The following is a 15,012-nucleotide window of genomic DNA, read 5'->3' on the forward strand; positions in this document are numbered from 1 at the left end:
AATTTCAAGGAATTAGAGCTCATCCATTCTTGATATCATGAACACAAGCCTCAATGTTTTAATGGAATCAATGACATTGGTTTGGTTAGGTAGGAATGATGTATACAGTTGGATACCGTCTGCATAACAATGGCAATTAAAAGAGTGTTGTTGTATAATGACATTGCAAATGTTGCATATTGCCATAGTTTTAAATTCTAGCTCTTAAACCCTGACCTCAAAGAACAAAAAGAAACTGCAGATTTCTGCTAACAGATACCTTGAGAAACAGGAAACAGTCCAGTCAGAGAAAAATAAGAAGAATCAAGGATGAGAAGGAGGGGAGCAGAAAAAGAACAGAGGAGAGCAGAAAAAGAACAGAGGGCAGATTTTAAAAGATTAGTGGAACCACTTTGGGTGGCTCAAAAGAAAACTAACATCGTTCGTAGAATAAGGAAGGAAGGTGAAAAAAGAGAATAGGGGAGAGAAAGAAAGATCTGTCTGAGAGGGAGGGTGAGAAAGAGAGGGACACACACAGAGACACACATAGAGAGATATACATTGAGAGAGAAAGAGAGAGAGAGAGAGAGAGGGGGAGAGAGAGAGGGAGGGGGGAGAGAACAGAAAAGAGGGATTTTTTATCAACATATCCTGTTACATAACTGACAAGATCTACAATCAAGATGTTCCTATCAATCATTCCCAGTTATAAATCGAGTTAAGCGACTTCACGGATATCTTACTGTTGTTCTTCTTCCTCTTCTTCATCGAAATCCTCCTCATCGACAGTTGCGTCCTGGTACTGCTGGTACTCAGACACCAAGTCGTTCATGTTGCTCTCAGCTTCAGTGAACTCCATCTGGTCCATACCCTCGCCAGTGTACCAATGAAGGAAGGCCTTTCGTCTAAACATGGCGGAGAACTGCTCAGAGATGCGTTTAAAGAGTTCCTGGATGGCGGTGCTGTTGCCGATGAAGGTGGCAGCCATTTTGAGACCTCGGGGAGGGATGTCACAGACAGCAGTCTTGACATTGTTGGGGATCCATTCGACGAAGTAGCTGCTGTTCTTGTTCTGTACGTTGAGCATCTGTTCGTCAACCTCCTTCATGGACATACGGCCACGGAAGATTGCGGCGACGGTGAGGTAGCGGCCGTGGCGAGGATCGCAGGCTGCCATCATGTTCTTAGAATCAAACATCTGCTGTGTTAGCTCGGCAACAGATGTGGCCCTGTATTGTTGACTACCACGGCTTGTAAGAGGAGCAAATCCAGGCATGAAGAAATGGAGACGTGGAAATGGAACCATGTTGACTGCTAGCTTACGAAGATCTGCGTTTAGCTGGCCAGGAAACCTGAGACAAGTTGTGACACCACTCATGGTTGCAGACACAAGATGGTTCAGGTCGCCATAGGTCGGAGTTGTAAGCTTCAGGGTTCGGAAGCAGATGTCGTAGAGTGCTTCATTGTCGATGCAGAACGCCTCATCGGTATTCTCGACCAGTTGGTGGACGGACAGGGTGGCATTGTAAGGTTCGACGACGGTGTCTGAAACCTTTGGCGAAGGAACAACGCTGAAGGATGTCATGATCCGATCAGGGTATTCCTCACGGATCTTGGTGATCAGGAGGGTTCCCATACCAGAGCCAGTTCCACCTCCCAAAGAATGCGTAAGCTGGAACCCCTGTGGACATAGACACATGAAATAAATGGTCACGCATGTTTAAGCCAGACTCTTAGGTATTCGGTTCCGAGTGACCTATTCTTGAAATGATAATTGAATAGGAAATGGAAACGATAACGTGAATGCAACAATTTCAATATCTTTCCTAATCAAAGAAATTACAATATTGAATTCATTTCGTGGCTTCTTTCTGTTAATATTTTTAAATGACTAATAATTTCAAATGAAACAATATTTATCAAAAAGCTTTGGAGCATATTGTAGGTACAATAACACATATGCGGTCTGAATAAGAATTACAAAAGCCAGGGAGGATCTAACCCTGATGATATGGCCAGTATTAGATATTAAATGAATAATTTGAAAATGAAATAATGAGAAAACATAAGCCAGACAAAATGATTCGAATCAAGAGATCAATTAAGGGATTCTGGTATTTGTAACGAACAGATGAACTGAAGTTAATTCAGTCGCCAGACAACAAAGTCATAATAGCAATTTGGAATATACGGACACAAAATTACAAGCGTTGTTCCAAAACACTTTCAAAGTCCACTGCACAACTCAGGCATCAGAATTGTAATGTTTTGTATAGTGAAGGTTGTTTTGTAATGCTTCGTGAAGGATATATTACTATGATCGAAACAATGAAACAAGTTTTTTAAACCAACCTGAATACAGTCACATCCCTCGGCCTCCTTTCGTACAACGTCCATCACAGAATGGATGAGTTCAGCGCCTTCTGTGTAGTGTCCTTTGGCCCAGTTGTTCCCTGCTCCGCTCTGGCCAAATATGAAGTTGTCAGGTCTGAAAAGCTGACCAAATGGCCCAGAACGGACCGAGTCCATAGTGCCTGGCTCGAGGTCGAGAAGAACCGCTCTTGGGACGTATTGTCCCCCTGCCGCCTCATTGTAGTAGACGTTGATACGCTCGAGCTGGAGATCAGAGTCACCGTGATAAGTACCGGTCGTGTCGATGCCGTGTTCATCAGAGATCACCTCCCAGAACTAGACAATAGTCAACAAGAGGAATGATTAGAGAATCATGCTAATTTAAATTGGGATCATATTTTCAATTGAATTCAAATATTAAACTGTTAGAAATATGTTTCATAAAATTATATACTAGGCTTCAACTGCAAAGACAGGTGAGTTACGTGATTGACGAGGACGCGATGTGATTTTATCATTTTCACACAGGTACTTGGTAAAGGTAGATTTATCTACTCTTTGTATTATGACCGTGTTCATGTTCTTTGTCATGTTATATAAAACTATTTCTGTCTCTGATGGCATCCCCCTTTCCCCTTTTTTGTATTTTCTTTGTTTAGTTACGGACTTGTTAATTCAATTACTCATTATTCCTATAAGTATCATCTGAGAAGTCCACAATTGTACAAACAATGCTTTTTAATGGACCCCGCTGTTTCCAATATGTATTCCTCAATTTGTTGTAAATGTTTATTATTGATTTGTAATGTTTTGTTGGAAATATACATTTATTGAAATTGAATTGAAAATTTAAATCATACAGTTTGCCACATAAAGAACATAAATATTCAACTGATCACGTGCAAAATCATAGTGCACTTGTTTATAGAAAAACCCTGAGATAGTTGGTAGTTTATCAGACGCTTATTACAGGATTAAGGGGCCTTTGTGAAAATAAATTCATCGGATATCAACAATTTAATTGAGCACCGGAAGCCCGTATCAATGTTTTCTCCTCTAACAATCATACTAAGATTTCGTGTTTTTTTATTTGGTAAGAACTAGAGAGCGGATAATTCCACGAATATCCGAAAGTTATAAATTCACATTATTTATGGTAAAGCAAGGATTTTGCTGCAGAGAACCTAATAGCACAGTAGTAGAACACAATATATTGATCGAAATAACAGACTCGTTCTAGAACGCTGTATCATGTTAAAGAGCGCCCCCTTGTGCTGTCCTGATCAGCGTCACTTGCAACTATTTTTGTGCAATTTACAGCAATAATGACCAAACTAGCAATAGAGCAATAGAAATGATATTCGCATGGACTAAGATATACTTAAGGGTATGTTTATGCTCAACTTTTTCTGGCCAGAATCAGGCATCTGTTACGCGTTTAATTAAAAACACGGTTGCGTCCTTTCTCATTTGTGTAGAATCACCGAAAAAACGGCGATCACGATTGCCGATCGTAAACTCACAAAAAGGTGCATTTACGATCGGCAATGCTGCAAAATCGGCGATTCTGGGAAGTATAAACGCACAATCATTTGTAAACGCGTTTAAATGGGATCAACGCACTGACCTAGTGGGTCTACGTAGCATGCGCAGTGCAGGTTTGCGAATCCAGCTGCAAGGCCACCCAGCCAGATTTGCCTGGAGGAGCCAGAGAAGTGAGCATAAACAGTACACCGTGGAACTGCGATTACGATGAGCGTTTCAGATCGCTTATTCTACCTTCAAAATCAAGCATAAACGCATTCTAATATACATCGACACACACACACACACACACACACACTCTCTCTCTCTCCCTCTACCTCCCCTCTTTCTCTCTCTTTCCCTCTCTCCCTCTGTCTCTTTCTCTCTCTTCCTCTCGCCCTCTCCCTATCTCGCTATCTCTCTCTTTCTTCAAAGCACATGTAAATATTTGTGTTCCCATCTAGTACTACGATCGGTACAAGGACTTATTTAAGAGCGTTAATTATTTGCCATCATCCGAGGGCGTCCTTGTAAACTCAGAATCATCGATATTTAGTTCGGCCAAGTCGAGCACAAATCATAGAGCTCAAGTTGTTATGTTAGGCAAGGACACAACAAAAATAATGACGGACAGGGTAAACTGTCAGCTGAAATACCCTAAATACTTTTAAATACACGTACAAAAGTTATTCTTCAAATGATTTTCTTCTTTCTCCTCACTCTTCTTCTTCATCTTCTTCCTCCTTCTCCTTCGTCTTCTCTTCATCTTCTTCTTCTTCCTCTTCTTCTTTTTCTTCTTCTTCTCCTTCTTCTTCTTCTTCTTCTTCTTCTTCTTCTTCCTCCTCCTCTTCTTCTTTTACTCCTGGTTCCTTAAATTATTATTTTTTTTATACCTTATTTGTGACACAGGGGTCACGAATTGGCGTGGGGTCAAGGGGGTGGAGCCCCCGGAAGCTCAGGGGTTTTGGGCAATAAATAACGGTCAGATGAGCCCTTCGCCCCCGTTTCCCTCTTTTCTTCTTATTCTTTTCCCTCTTCTTTCTTTCCTTTTAGATTTTCTTTCCCTCTCCCTTCTCTATCTTATTTATTTTTTTGGCGGGAGGGGGGGGGGGGTAGGTAAGAGCCTTTCGCCCTTCCCCCGTTTCCCTCTTTCCTTCTTCCTCTACTTTCTTCCCTTTTATATTTACTTTCCCTTTCCCTTTCCCATCTCTCTCTCTCTTATTTATTTTTTGGCGGGGGGGGGGTATGAGGAGGAGGCAAGAAGAGCCCTTCGCCCCCCCCCCCGTTTCCCTCTTTTCTTCTTATTCTTCTTTCTTTTCTTCTTATTCTTCTTTCTTTCCTTTTATCTTCCCTTTCCCTTTCCTTTTTTTCCTTCTCTCTGTCTCCCCCATCAACATAGTAATAACGAAAGAGACCACTCTGTTATCAAGACGGCGTAAATATTCATAATTGAATGACACACGCCCTTAAAACTAAAACAACAACAACAACAACCATTCCATTTTATCTAATACATTTTCGATATACTTAAATTGGCAACTATTACCGTCTGTCCCAGATCCTCATTTTAAACGACTGATGCGAAAGACTAGTCGACGCACCCTTTCGAGAAAAGCCCCTCCCCCCGCTTTTATCGAAAGGGTGTGTTAAAACGGTAATCCGCTCTCAACGCACCCTTTCGAGAAAAGCCCCCCCCCCCCTCTTTTATCGAATGGGTGCGTTGAGCACACCACACCGCGCCGCACCGCACCGCACCCTTTCGATGAAAGCCCATGGAGTGCACTGAATGTGCATGAATGAATAATGTTACATAACATTCATTAGCACGTACCCAGTATTTCGTCTCCGTGTATTTCAAAAATTGTTCTGCAATGACCTTTATCTGCTCATGCTCAGACTGCAACCGTGAACTGGCTTATAGTCTCGTATTGACCGCACCGTACTTTTTGTCATTTTCATTGCGCATCTATTAAACCCGCGCACTTTACAAATAGTTTGTAAACTTCTCCAATACCCCAATGTGGGTGACATGAGAATAAATTGTCATTGTCATTGTCATTGTCATTGCGCACACGTAATAATCACACCAAAGGCACAATGTTTGCAGTGTATCGCAAATTTCGTCAAGCACTGCTGGTTGACAAAGTTTGTTTAGTTCTTTGAGATTGTCATGGTTGATTTATGTATTTGCTCTAGACGTCTGATTTGGATAACAATATACATATTGACTGGCTTAACTTTCGGTAGATACCACATATACTGCCCTCACAAGACCCATATTGCCCTCGTCTTTGACTTGGGGCAATATGAGTCTAGTTTGGGAAATATAATGTGGTATCTCCCTCAAGGCCAGTCGATATTATATAAATATTACATACGACATGACAATATGATTAGAGTTTCGTTTGCATTGGAACCCTATAAAATTGTCAAACTTTGGCTCACTCGCTCGCTTCGTTCACTGACAAAGAAAACCTGTGGCCATTACATGCAACTAGGAAATATCGGGGTTGTGTTGTTGCCCCCACCCCCATCCACACTTTTACAAATAGCGCTGGGCTCTAAGAAAAAGGAGAAAGACAGCGGGACGTAGAAAGGAAGATCTAGAAGGAGGGAGGGAGGGAGGGAGGGAGGGAGGGAGAGGGATACGAATATAAGGGATGGTAAAATAACTCGAATCATGATACATTCATAAAATGAAACTCATAATTAAAAAAACACACAGGATGATTGCTATCATAAAACTAAAGCAAATACATCAACCTATTCTTACGGTTAAACTCTAAATTGCGCAGTTTAACACATTGGCGAGAAAACCACATTATTGTTACCAATGCGGTCGTTATTGTAACGATCATGGTGTCTTTTCAAATCACATTTCAAGGCCATGTACTATTGATAATAATGTTATTCAAACTGGCCTCGATACGCACGCGGTATGTAACCATAGTATGTCTACAAGGAGAAATATCACCCCGCCCCCAAACACACACACACATGGTGGAGGGCGCGTTTTTACCTGAAATATAGACAACTATATATTCAGGAATATATTTCTGGATTGGAGAACCGTTGAAGTACTTATAGTCAATAGAGTTCTCTCTGCTCAGTGCAGTAAAGAGTGATAGGGATTATGTAGTGTTACTATACAGTGTGAGTAAAAAAAAAAGTTTACACCTAGAAAATTGCTAATTATTTTTAAGATCATCTATGAACAGTAAATTATTATGCATCTTATGAAAGAGTGTTTTATCCCAAATCATTTGGTATCATTTTTGTGTGGTATGTGTTCACGCTTAGATGAACAGGAGGCATTGTTTGCGAGAGTGCAAAAATCGACTTGCGCCAAAGTTGCTCGTGTGATGTTTGAATAAAACAATTGGGATTGGGGAATTAAATCGGTTTTTGCAGATCCAAATAACATCCCTAACAACATTAATCATGCCACACGTATCAAATATCGAATATCAAATGTCAAAGAACATTTGTGCGCGTGATTGTGTGCGTGTGTGACTTTGCTTCTGCAAAAAGCATATACAATGCATTTCATTTGATACATTCAATTTATCCTCTCACTCCGCTTATCCCAACATAATACATGCTGTAGGCATCACTTTGGCGCAAGTCGATTTTTGCACTCTCGCAAACAATGAGAAAATCCAAACGTGAGAATATACCACACAAAAATGATACCAAATGATTAGGGGTCAAAAACTTTTTCATAAGATGTATAATAATTTACTGTTCATAGATGAGTTTTAAAATAATTAGCAATTTTCTAGGTGTAAACTTTTTTTTGACTCACACGGTAGTGTATTTCAAAATAGTAGTACATGTATGAGGCCTGCAGTGTCACCAATTGGTACAAAGTCATAGTTTTATATCATATATGAATATTTGAAAGTTCGTGCGTGATACAAGTTTCAACCCAATGTCTATTTTTCATTGATCACTCTGATTCTAAAGCCCCCCCCCCCACTTGAGGCCTCTACGCGTGGATGCATCCACAGGGGAAAGTGGACATTCTTCATGACACACAATAGCAGTTTCTCTGGGGTTTTTTGCCTTATGGGGCTTTAACATATACACTCCGGGGCCCGTACGGCGAGTAAAAACAGACATTTTGGGAATTTTCGGCCGGTGCCCAGCCAGCTGCCGTAAAGTTCCTACGTGTGCTGGGACGGTTTTTTAAGCCGTACGGGCGTCGTGGTGCTGAGTTATGCCTGGATTACATTTGCCCCGTGCGCCGTGCGATAAATTAGTCTACGATTTTTCGTAGACATCGTAGGAGGCTACGGGTTACGATGTTTGTGTTTACATTATCTACGAGCATCGTGCCATTTATTGTATTGGCCCTCGGGGGCAGGCCGAGGCAAATCCGTACAGAGGCTGCTCGGAGATTGTACGGAAATCGTGCAATTTGTATGCAGTAGCCGTGCAGTCTCCGCAGCCTCCGCACGGAAATCGTACGGAGCCCGGGCAGCTTCCGTGCAAAGGTTGCGCGGAGAAGGCGCGGTGACTGTACAGCCGTGTCCACCGAAAAATCGTACGTTTGCCGCACAATCAGTGCGAGGCCTCCGGGCGATGCCCGCGTGGGGATTGTGCAATGCAACCTATGACATATATACGGGCTACGGGCTTACGATTTTTTAAAAATTTGTTTAACTTCGCGCGAAACAAAATCGTAAAGGCTGCGGAGCCCGTGAATCCGTACGAAAATCTCACGGCCGCCCTCTGCCTCCGCACAGAGGATACGGGCAGAATACGGGCTCCGTAGACTAATCGCAGGCCAAATGTAATCCAGGCATTGGCTGCTCCCAATTCTCCCGGCGTTTTTATCTGACCGTTAGGCCGTAGGAGGCCCTAAAGGGCCCGTAGGGCACCCTACAGGTTCCATGCGAGCTCCGGACGCTGCCCGGCCGGGCCCCTAACGATTTTGTTACATTTACATTTTGGTACATTTTCATTAAAAATCTTTACGGGCGCCTTGCAGTGCTCAAAGGTGCCATACGTGTACCCTACGGCTCCCTCACGGGCCCCTCAAGAGCCCCGGTGATATGCACAACAATGGGCGTCTGCCGTTCGGGGGCCATTTAAAATGAATATTGCCCTTGCGGGCCCGTCACGGCGGCATCTCAAAATGTACAACGCAGCTTTAAATGCAGGAGTTGCGGATGTCAGAGGACACCTAGTTCAGTGCACCGCACGGCACCCACCCGGGCCCCGGCAGGTCACCTTCCGGGAGCCACGGGTGCATCTGCTCATCGGACGGAGCCCGTCACCTTACCGGCAGGCACCTGCCGGCACCCTTACGGGCGCCTTGCATTTCACTCGGCCAATTTTCACCGGGCAACTAACTCCCGGGCACCGCAGAATATGTGACCGCACATGCCGTAGAAATGAAATTCGGAAGGTTCCCGTACGGTCTCTAAATCCACGGCAAGCCGTCGGGTAGGGAAAATCGTACGGGGCCCGGTTTATAGGTGACCTAGGCATTAAGGTGAACAACTAAACATCCCCGGCGAGAAGCAAGAGAGATATTCTCAATGTCACACATGAGTTACTATAATACAAATTGCATTTTCCATGTCCTCCTGACAACCAGACATTTTTCTTACAAAATGAGGTGAACCAAATCCCTTTAGAATCAGGATCAGACAATGATTGTCAATATATAGCAAACACTAGAAGAATGTGCAGCTTCGTTGTATGATCATTGAACTGCTGCAACATGCCATTCAATCTGGTCTAGACTAGCATACTCACATGCTTGAATGACTACCTACCTTTAATGAAGTACATTGTGTCTACCATATGTATAGTCAGGCGCGTACGCAGGATTTTTTCAAGGGGGGGGGGGGGTTAACAATTTCAAATTGGGCGGAAAATTTCGCAACGCCTCAGCCAGCCGCTGAATAATCGGGGGGGGGGGGGTAAGAGGAGATATATATTTTTTTTTGGTCCCAAAAATTTCGCAACGACTCAGCCAGCATAAGCACATACATTAAAACAAATGAAGGGGGGGGGGGGTAACCCCCCCCCCTGCGTACGCGCCTGCCCAAAACAAGATTGAAAAAAGATCATCCAAACAGCAACAGAATTGCTCAACCTCAGTCTAGTTGAATCTGTGGCACACACAATAGCTAGACACTTGAAAAACAACACTCATCCAATAACAAGAAATAGACTAAATTCAGATGAATTCAGAGAAGGTTGTGCAAGCTGCCTCTCAACGCTAAGCCCATTCTCCATTCTTATAAGTGGCAGAAACATTAACATTAAAAATAGTGCTCGAAGATGATTTCACTCTATATTTCACAAGCTTGTTGAAAAAAGACAACGGAAGATCTTTTTCATCTTTACATTAAAAGAAAAAAAATAAATCGAATTATCCTCTTTAAAAACACATATTTCAAACCTTTATTGGTAAACACTTTTCATTCAATATGGTTAGGAAGAAATGTATCTGTTTTAATATCCTTTGCTTCTGGTCTTGTAATCACATTTTGGCTGAAGTCAAATTATTTTGAGATTTAATTTCCTATGACAATAATTTTACTTGATACTTTGAATTGCTTTCTTGATGCTCTGTCCTAAAAATAAAAAAAATAAAAAAAAATAGTCCAAAACATATTTTTTCACGACTCCAAGAATGTTATAAAATACTTTGGGTTATATCGATTAAGACTTAAACGTAAAAGTTGCGATAAAGACGTTTCTGTAAAACACTTCTCAAATGTCTCGAATTTAGTTATGAAAATGTGAATCAGCTTCAGAAAAAATAAAATTGGTCTTTGAGCATGCATAGTGTGCTATCCCGTAACAACGAAACCATATCCAAAACAGTTTAAGACATAGCCATTCTGTCGAGTACTCCACAACCTCACTACAATCGGACATATAACTGATTAAAAATAATATTTACCGATGCTTTCTCGCCGATTTTCACCTTTTAATATCCCTTTTTACCTTTCGCTAAGCTAACTTTTGCTAAAGGTAAGCCTAAAATAAGATTTACATCGAAAACTACAAAGAGTAAATGGGGCGTGGTACCCGGGAAGGGAATTATAACCTTCTCCGTTGCATTTACAAGAATGAATTCACATCAATTGAAGAAATTCGGCTTCTTACCTTAGCACCAATCTGGTTGCCACATTGGCCAGCTTGGACATGGACTATCTCACGCATGTTGTCTTGAAAATTCTGTTTCCCGGTAGATCAAAAGTCTGGATAAGCCTTAATATTGCTGTGCTTGTCTAGCCACATACACAGACGAAAAGTTTTATGATGTTACACTTCCCGGTTATTAATATATGTATTCCATACTTCTGTTGTATTTCGTTTAATTAAGTGTGAAAAGCATATTGTACACACAGTCTAGCCTGTCTAGGGTAGGCTATGCGTGGGAGAAGAGGAATCTGGGGAGAGAAAGGGAGAGAGAGAGAGAGAGAGAGAGAGAGGGAGAGAGAGGTAGAAAAAATGTATTATTGGGGGCGTGACTAGTTTTGTTCCAACACCACGAGAGTAGTCTATTGTAAAGGGGAAAAATCAATTTATGGCTACACTATCACATTTTTATGATTCATGTTAATAATAATAATAGCTAGTCCTTATATAGCGCTTTTCAGGACCGAACGCCCTCTCAAAGCGCTTTACAGATAATTATATGCATTGTTACCCATGGACTCCATGGAAGAACAGAGCCATTAGGTTAATGGCTCTGAAATGAAATATCCAACCGTTTTATCATTATATTATTGTTATATAAGTCTTTGATTTTGTTATATCGTGTTACTGTTTTTCGATAATTTTCGGAAATAAAACAAACAAACAAACCCCGTCATTGAATTCAGGCTTACCCGCACACAATGTATGCACGTTCTCCATTCCCTGGGGAGCACTCCAACCAGGCGTCATTTTTACTAGCGCACACTTGCTAATCTAAACACATTAGCTTTCGCATTCTACCGGGTACACATTTAACACCTGGGTGGAGAGTGGCAAATGTAGATGTCTTGCCAAAGGACATTAGTGCCGCTGTGAGACTTGAACCGCGGAACTTGTGATCCACACTCCGATGACATATCCACTCGTCCACGACACCTTAGTAAGAAATAACCTCCAGACTTCATGTAGCACTTATCGTTAAATCATTATTTTCATAAGGGACGATCCAAATTTTATATCAAACTACTTTAAAGGGAAACAGAAAATCGGAGGAATAGATTGGTCAATATTTGCAAGACGTCTGTTGGATATTAGGAAACTTATTATATGGAAAGTTCAGTTCAGTTTAGTTCAGTTTAATAATTTATCAATTCTTCTCAAGCATTAAAACAATATTATAATATATACAAAAATGGGAAATAAACATAGTAAGAGAAAAACGGAAACTATAAAAAAGTTTATAAAAACTTTAGAAAAACCCATGTCGAAGTGTTTCCGTGATGCAGCGACAAATACACCTCCCCCCCCCTCCCCTGCAAAAAAAAAAACAAACAAAAACGAAAACGACGGAATCAAAGAATTGGAGAGGGAAAATGGAAGGGGAAAAGGTGAAAATACCACGAAAGGACCTTTTTAATATATTGATATACATGTAGGAATAAATACGAATTATGCAATTTCTTTTATATTATGAAAAACTTTACGTAATAGTTAGTTCTTTATGATCTAAATCATGAGGTACAGTTATTTATTGTAAATTTGATAATTTGTTTATGATTATCAACCATGCCCTCTACGTGTCATTATGTTATATTGTTTTATTTTACGTTTGGAAATGAAAATGAAAATTGGCATTGCATACACCCGTTGTCATTATGGACCCCCCATAATGACGTCTGCGCTTCCTCACAGCCTGTATCAACGCTACGCCACTGATTACCCGTACAATTTAAAGGCCATACGTACTAGTTCGGCCAGGGGGATAAGACCACCCAGAGAGGTCACTGACAGGTGGCTATCTCATCAACTCGGCTCTCAATTAACATTTAAAGAGGGCCATGGGTGATCAATAGGCACTCATTGGGAAAGTTTTCTATATGCTACAAGTAGGACAGTGAGGCTTTAATGGTTACTAACTCAACTAAAATTCCTGGATATTCCTGGATTTTTTCATGTCACTTAATAATGTTAACAGTTCTTGCAGGGAAGCGCTTACTACAGCCCCATTACGACATCAAATAACAAATACAAGAATATTGGGCTACCTCGAAAGAGAATACATTATCGGACGTGTTCAATAAATTCCTCATTCGGGTCTAGATCCATGAGGTGTCTTTACAAAAAGGATATTTTAATTTACTGCAAAATATCTAAATATTTGATATCAGTAATAAATCTCTATCATAGCTGCTCACAGCCTCCATTACTTGTATATGTACGTTCTTCCCAGATAACAAGTAGGACTATCATGTTCCACAGTCAGATTAATGATATTTTAGTTCGGAGCTATTATAATCAGAGAGTAATAACGAAATATAGCAGTCATATACTAAAAATGTGCATTGTTCTAATTATGAGTTGATTGCATTTGCAGTGAATGTTTATTTTCAGCATGCTCAGTTTATATGTCAATCACAGACCGGAACAGAGGTTGAATTTCACCACACGATTATCATAGTACTGCAAACAAGCTGTTGATATCTACCGATTTTAAGCTCTACTGGATAGTTGAATAATACTTTAAAGAGTTATCAATCTATAAAAAAAGGATATCCAATCTTGATAGCAAACTAATAAAAAGGGAAGCAGAACATCAGAGAAGCATACTTATAAAAGTTTGAATGAAACTGGGCACAGAGTGAGAAAGTTATGAATTTTTGAAAGTTGTTATCTCTATAAGTATAGGCTCTTCAGATTGACTGAATCGATAACGTCTCAGTGATGTAGCGGCGGACAACTTTCCGACCTGCTCCCACAACTAAAATGACTAAAATTTAAATTTTCAAAATTTACGACTCACGAGGGTCTTTTCTGTATAGAGGACTTATAATGATATGCATAATATATTTTAAGTAGTACACCCAAGGGAGCAGGCGCATAGGAGAAAGACAATTTTTTTGTTCACGACAAGCAGGAGAGCTATCCACGACTACGTCACAATCCACTGACCAAACTACCAATTTGAAATCCGCACATAGGTAGTGATTTAACCGGGCATGGTGGCTCAGTCGTTAGAGCGCCCGCCTCATGAACGGGAGGTCGTGGGTTCGAACCCCGGCCGAGTCATACCAAAGACTTATAACAATGGGACCTTCTGCCTTCTAGCTAGGCGCTCAGCATATTAGATTGGAGAAGGGTAGTAATAACATATTATGTTATGCAGGGCCCGCTGGAAGAACAGTTTCATAACTGAAGTGGCTACCCTGGGTAAATAAAAGTTATTATTATTATTATTATTATTATTATTATTATCTCGTATTTCAAACATATAACTTTCTTATTATTGCTCCGATTTATTTCAACTCTAGCCATTATTTTACCTCATTTTCATGCGTTCCTTTAAATGAACATGTTACAAGGGTTGGATTGCCCTTTAATAGATTTAGAACAAACACCCCTCACTGGTAAACACAAGTTTTACATCGATTCCTGCGACACCATTTATTTTAAACTTTGTTTCTCCTTCTCCCCGTCTGTTATGGTACATGTAAGTGACTATACAGCCAATATAGGTGTGTTTTGGTGCGTAAAGCAGGGCTCCCACTTAGCCGAGTTGGAGCCTCGAGTTGTGGTGAGCTGGCGCGATCTTATGGCAAGCAGTTTTATCATTAACACATATTTCTTGATATCAAGAATTCAATTCTTGATATCACGAAATCGAATTCCTGATATCACGAAATCGAATTCTTGATATCAAGAATTACCATTGCTTTACAACGTAAAATTATTTCTTGACATCAAGAATGGATTTCTTGATATCAATTAATAATAAAACGGCTTGCCATAAGATCGCGTCAGCTCGCCACCACTCGAGGTTCCAACTCGGCTAAGTGGGAGCCCTGCTTAAGGGAGGCGTTCCATAGAGCAATGTTATTTTAGTTGTCTTTTATTGACATTTATGTGTAATGTTTTATTATTGAGGATGTTATTAATATGGGTGTTTTTAAAATACCATTTTATACATTCATATCACATATCACACACCCACAC

General features: G+C 40.7%; 1 protein-coding gene across 1 annotated transcript; it reads right to left on the minus strand.

Moving 5' to 3' along the window:
• Positions 1–643: 643 nt before the first annotated feature.
• LOC115924527 (tubulin beta chain-like) lies at positions 644–11,043 on the minus strand. The gene is made up of 3 exons (XM_030986862.1): positions 10,987–11,043; positions 2,332–2,667; positions 644–1,660 (listed from the first exon to the last, which is right to left on the minus strand). Exons 1-3 carry the CDS (start codon positions 11,041–11,043, stop codon positions 719–721), a joined length of 1,335 nt encoding a protein of 444 aa, XP_030842722.1. The 3' UTR covers positions 644–718.
• Positions 11,044–15,012: the final 3,969 nt, after the last annotated feature.

Source organism: Strongylocentrotus purpuratus, unplaced genomic scaffold, assembly GCF_000002235.5.
Source record: "Strongylocentrotus purpuratus isolate Spur 01 unplaced genomic scaffold, Spur_5.0 spur5_scaffold_16, whole genome shotgun sequence".
NCBI classification, from domain to species: Eukaryota; Metazoa; Echinodermata; class Echinoidea; order Camarodonta; family Strongylocentrotidae; genus Strongylocentrotus; species Strongylocentrotus purpuratus.

Bases quoted from the DNA above. Each gene is read 5' to 3' on its own strand.
- LOC115924527 (XM_030986862.1), bottom strand. From the start codon at position 11,043: ATGCGTGAGATAGTCCATGTCCAAGCTGGCCAATGTGGCAACCAGATT. The intron at 2,668-10,986 runs GTAAGAAGCCGA...ACTATTGTCTAG, and splicing joins GCAACCAGATTGGTGCTAAG to TTCTGGGAGGTGATCTCTGA. The intron at 1,661-2,331 runs GTTGGTTTAAAA...CTATGTCCACAG, and splicing joins AGGGATGTGACTGTATTCAG to GGGTTCCAGCTTACGCATTC.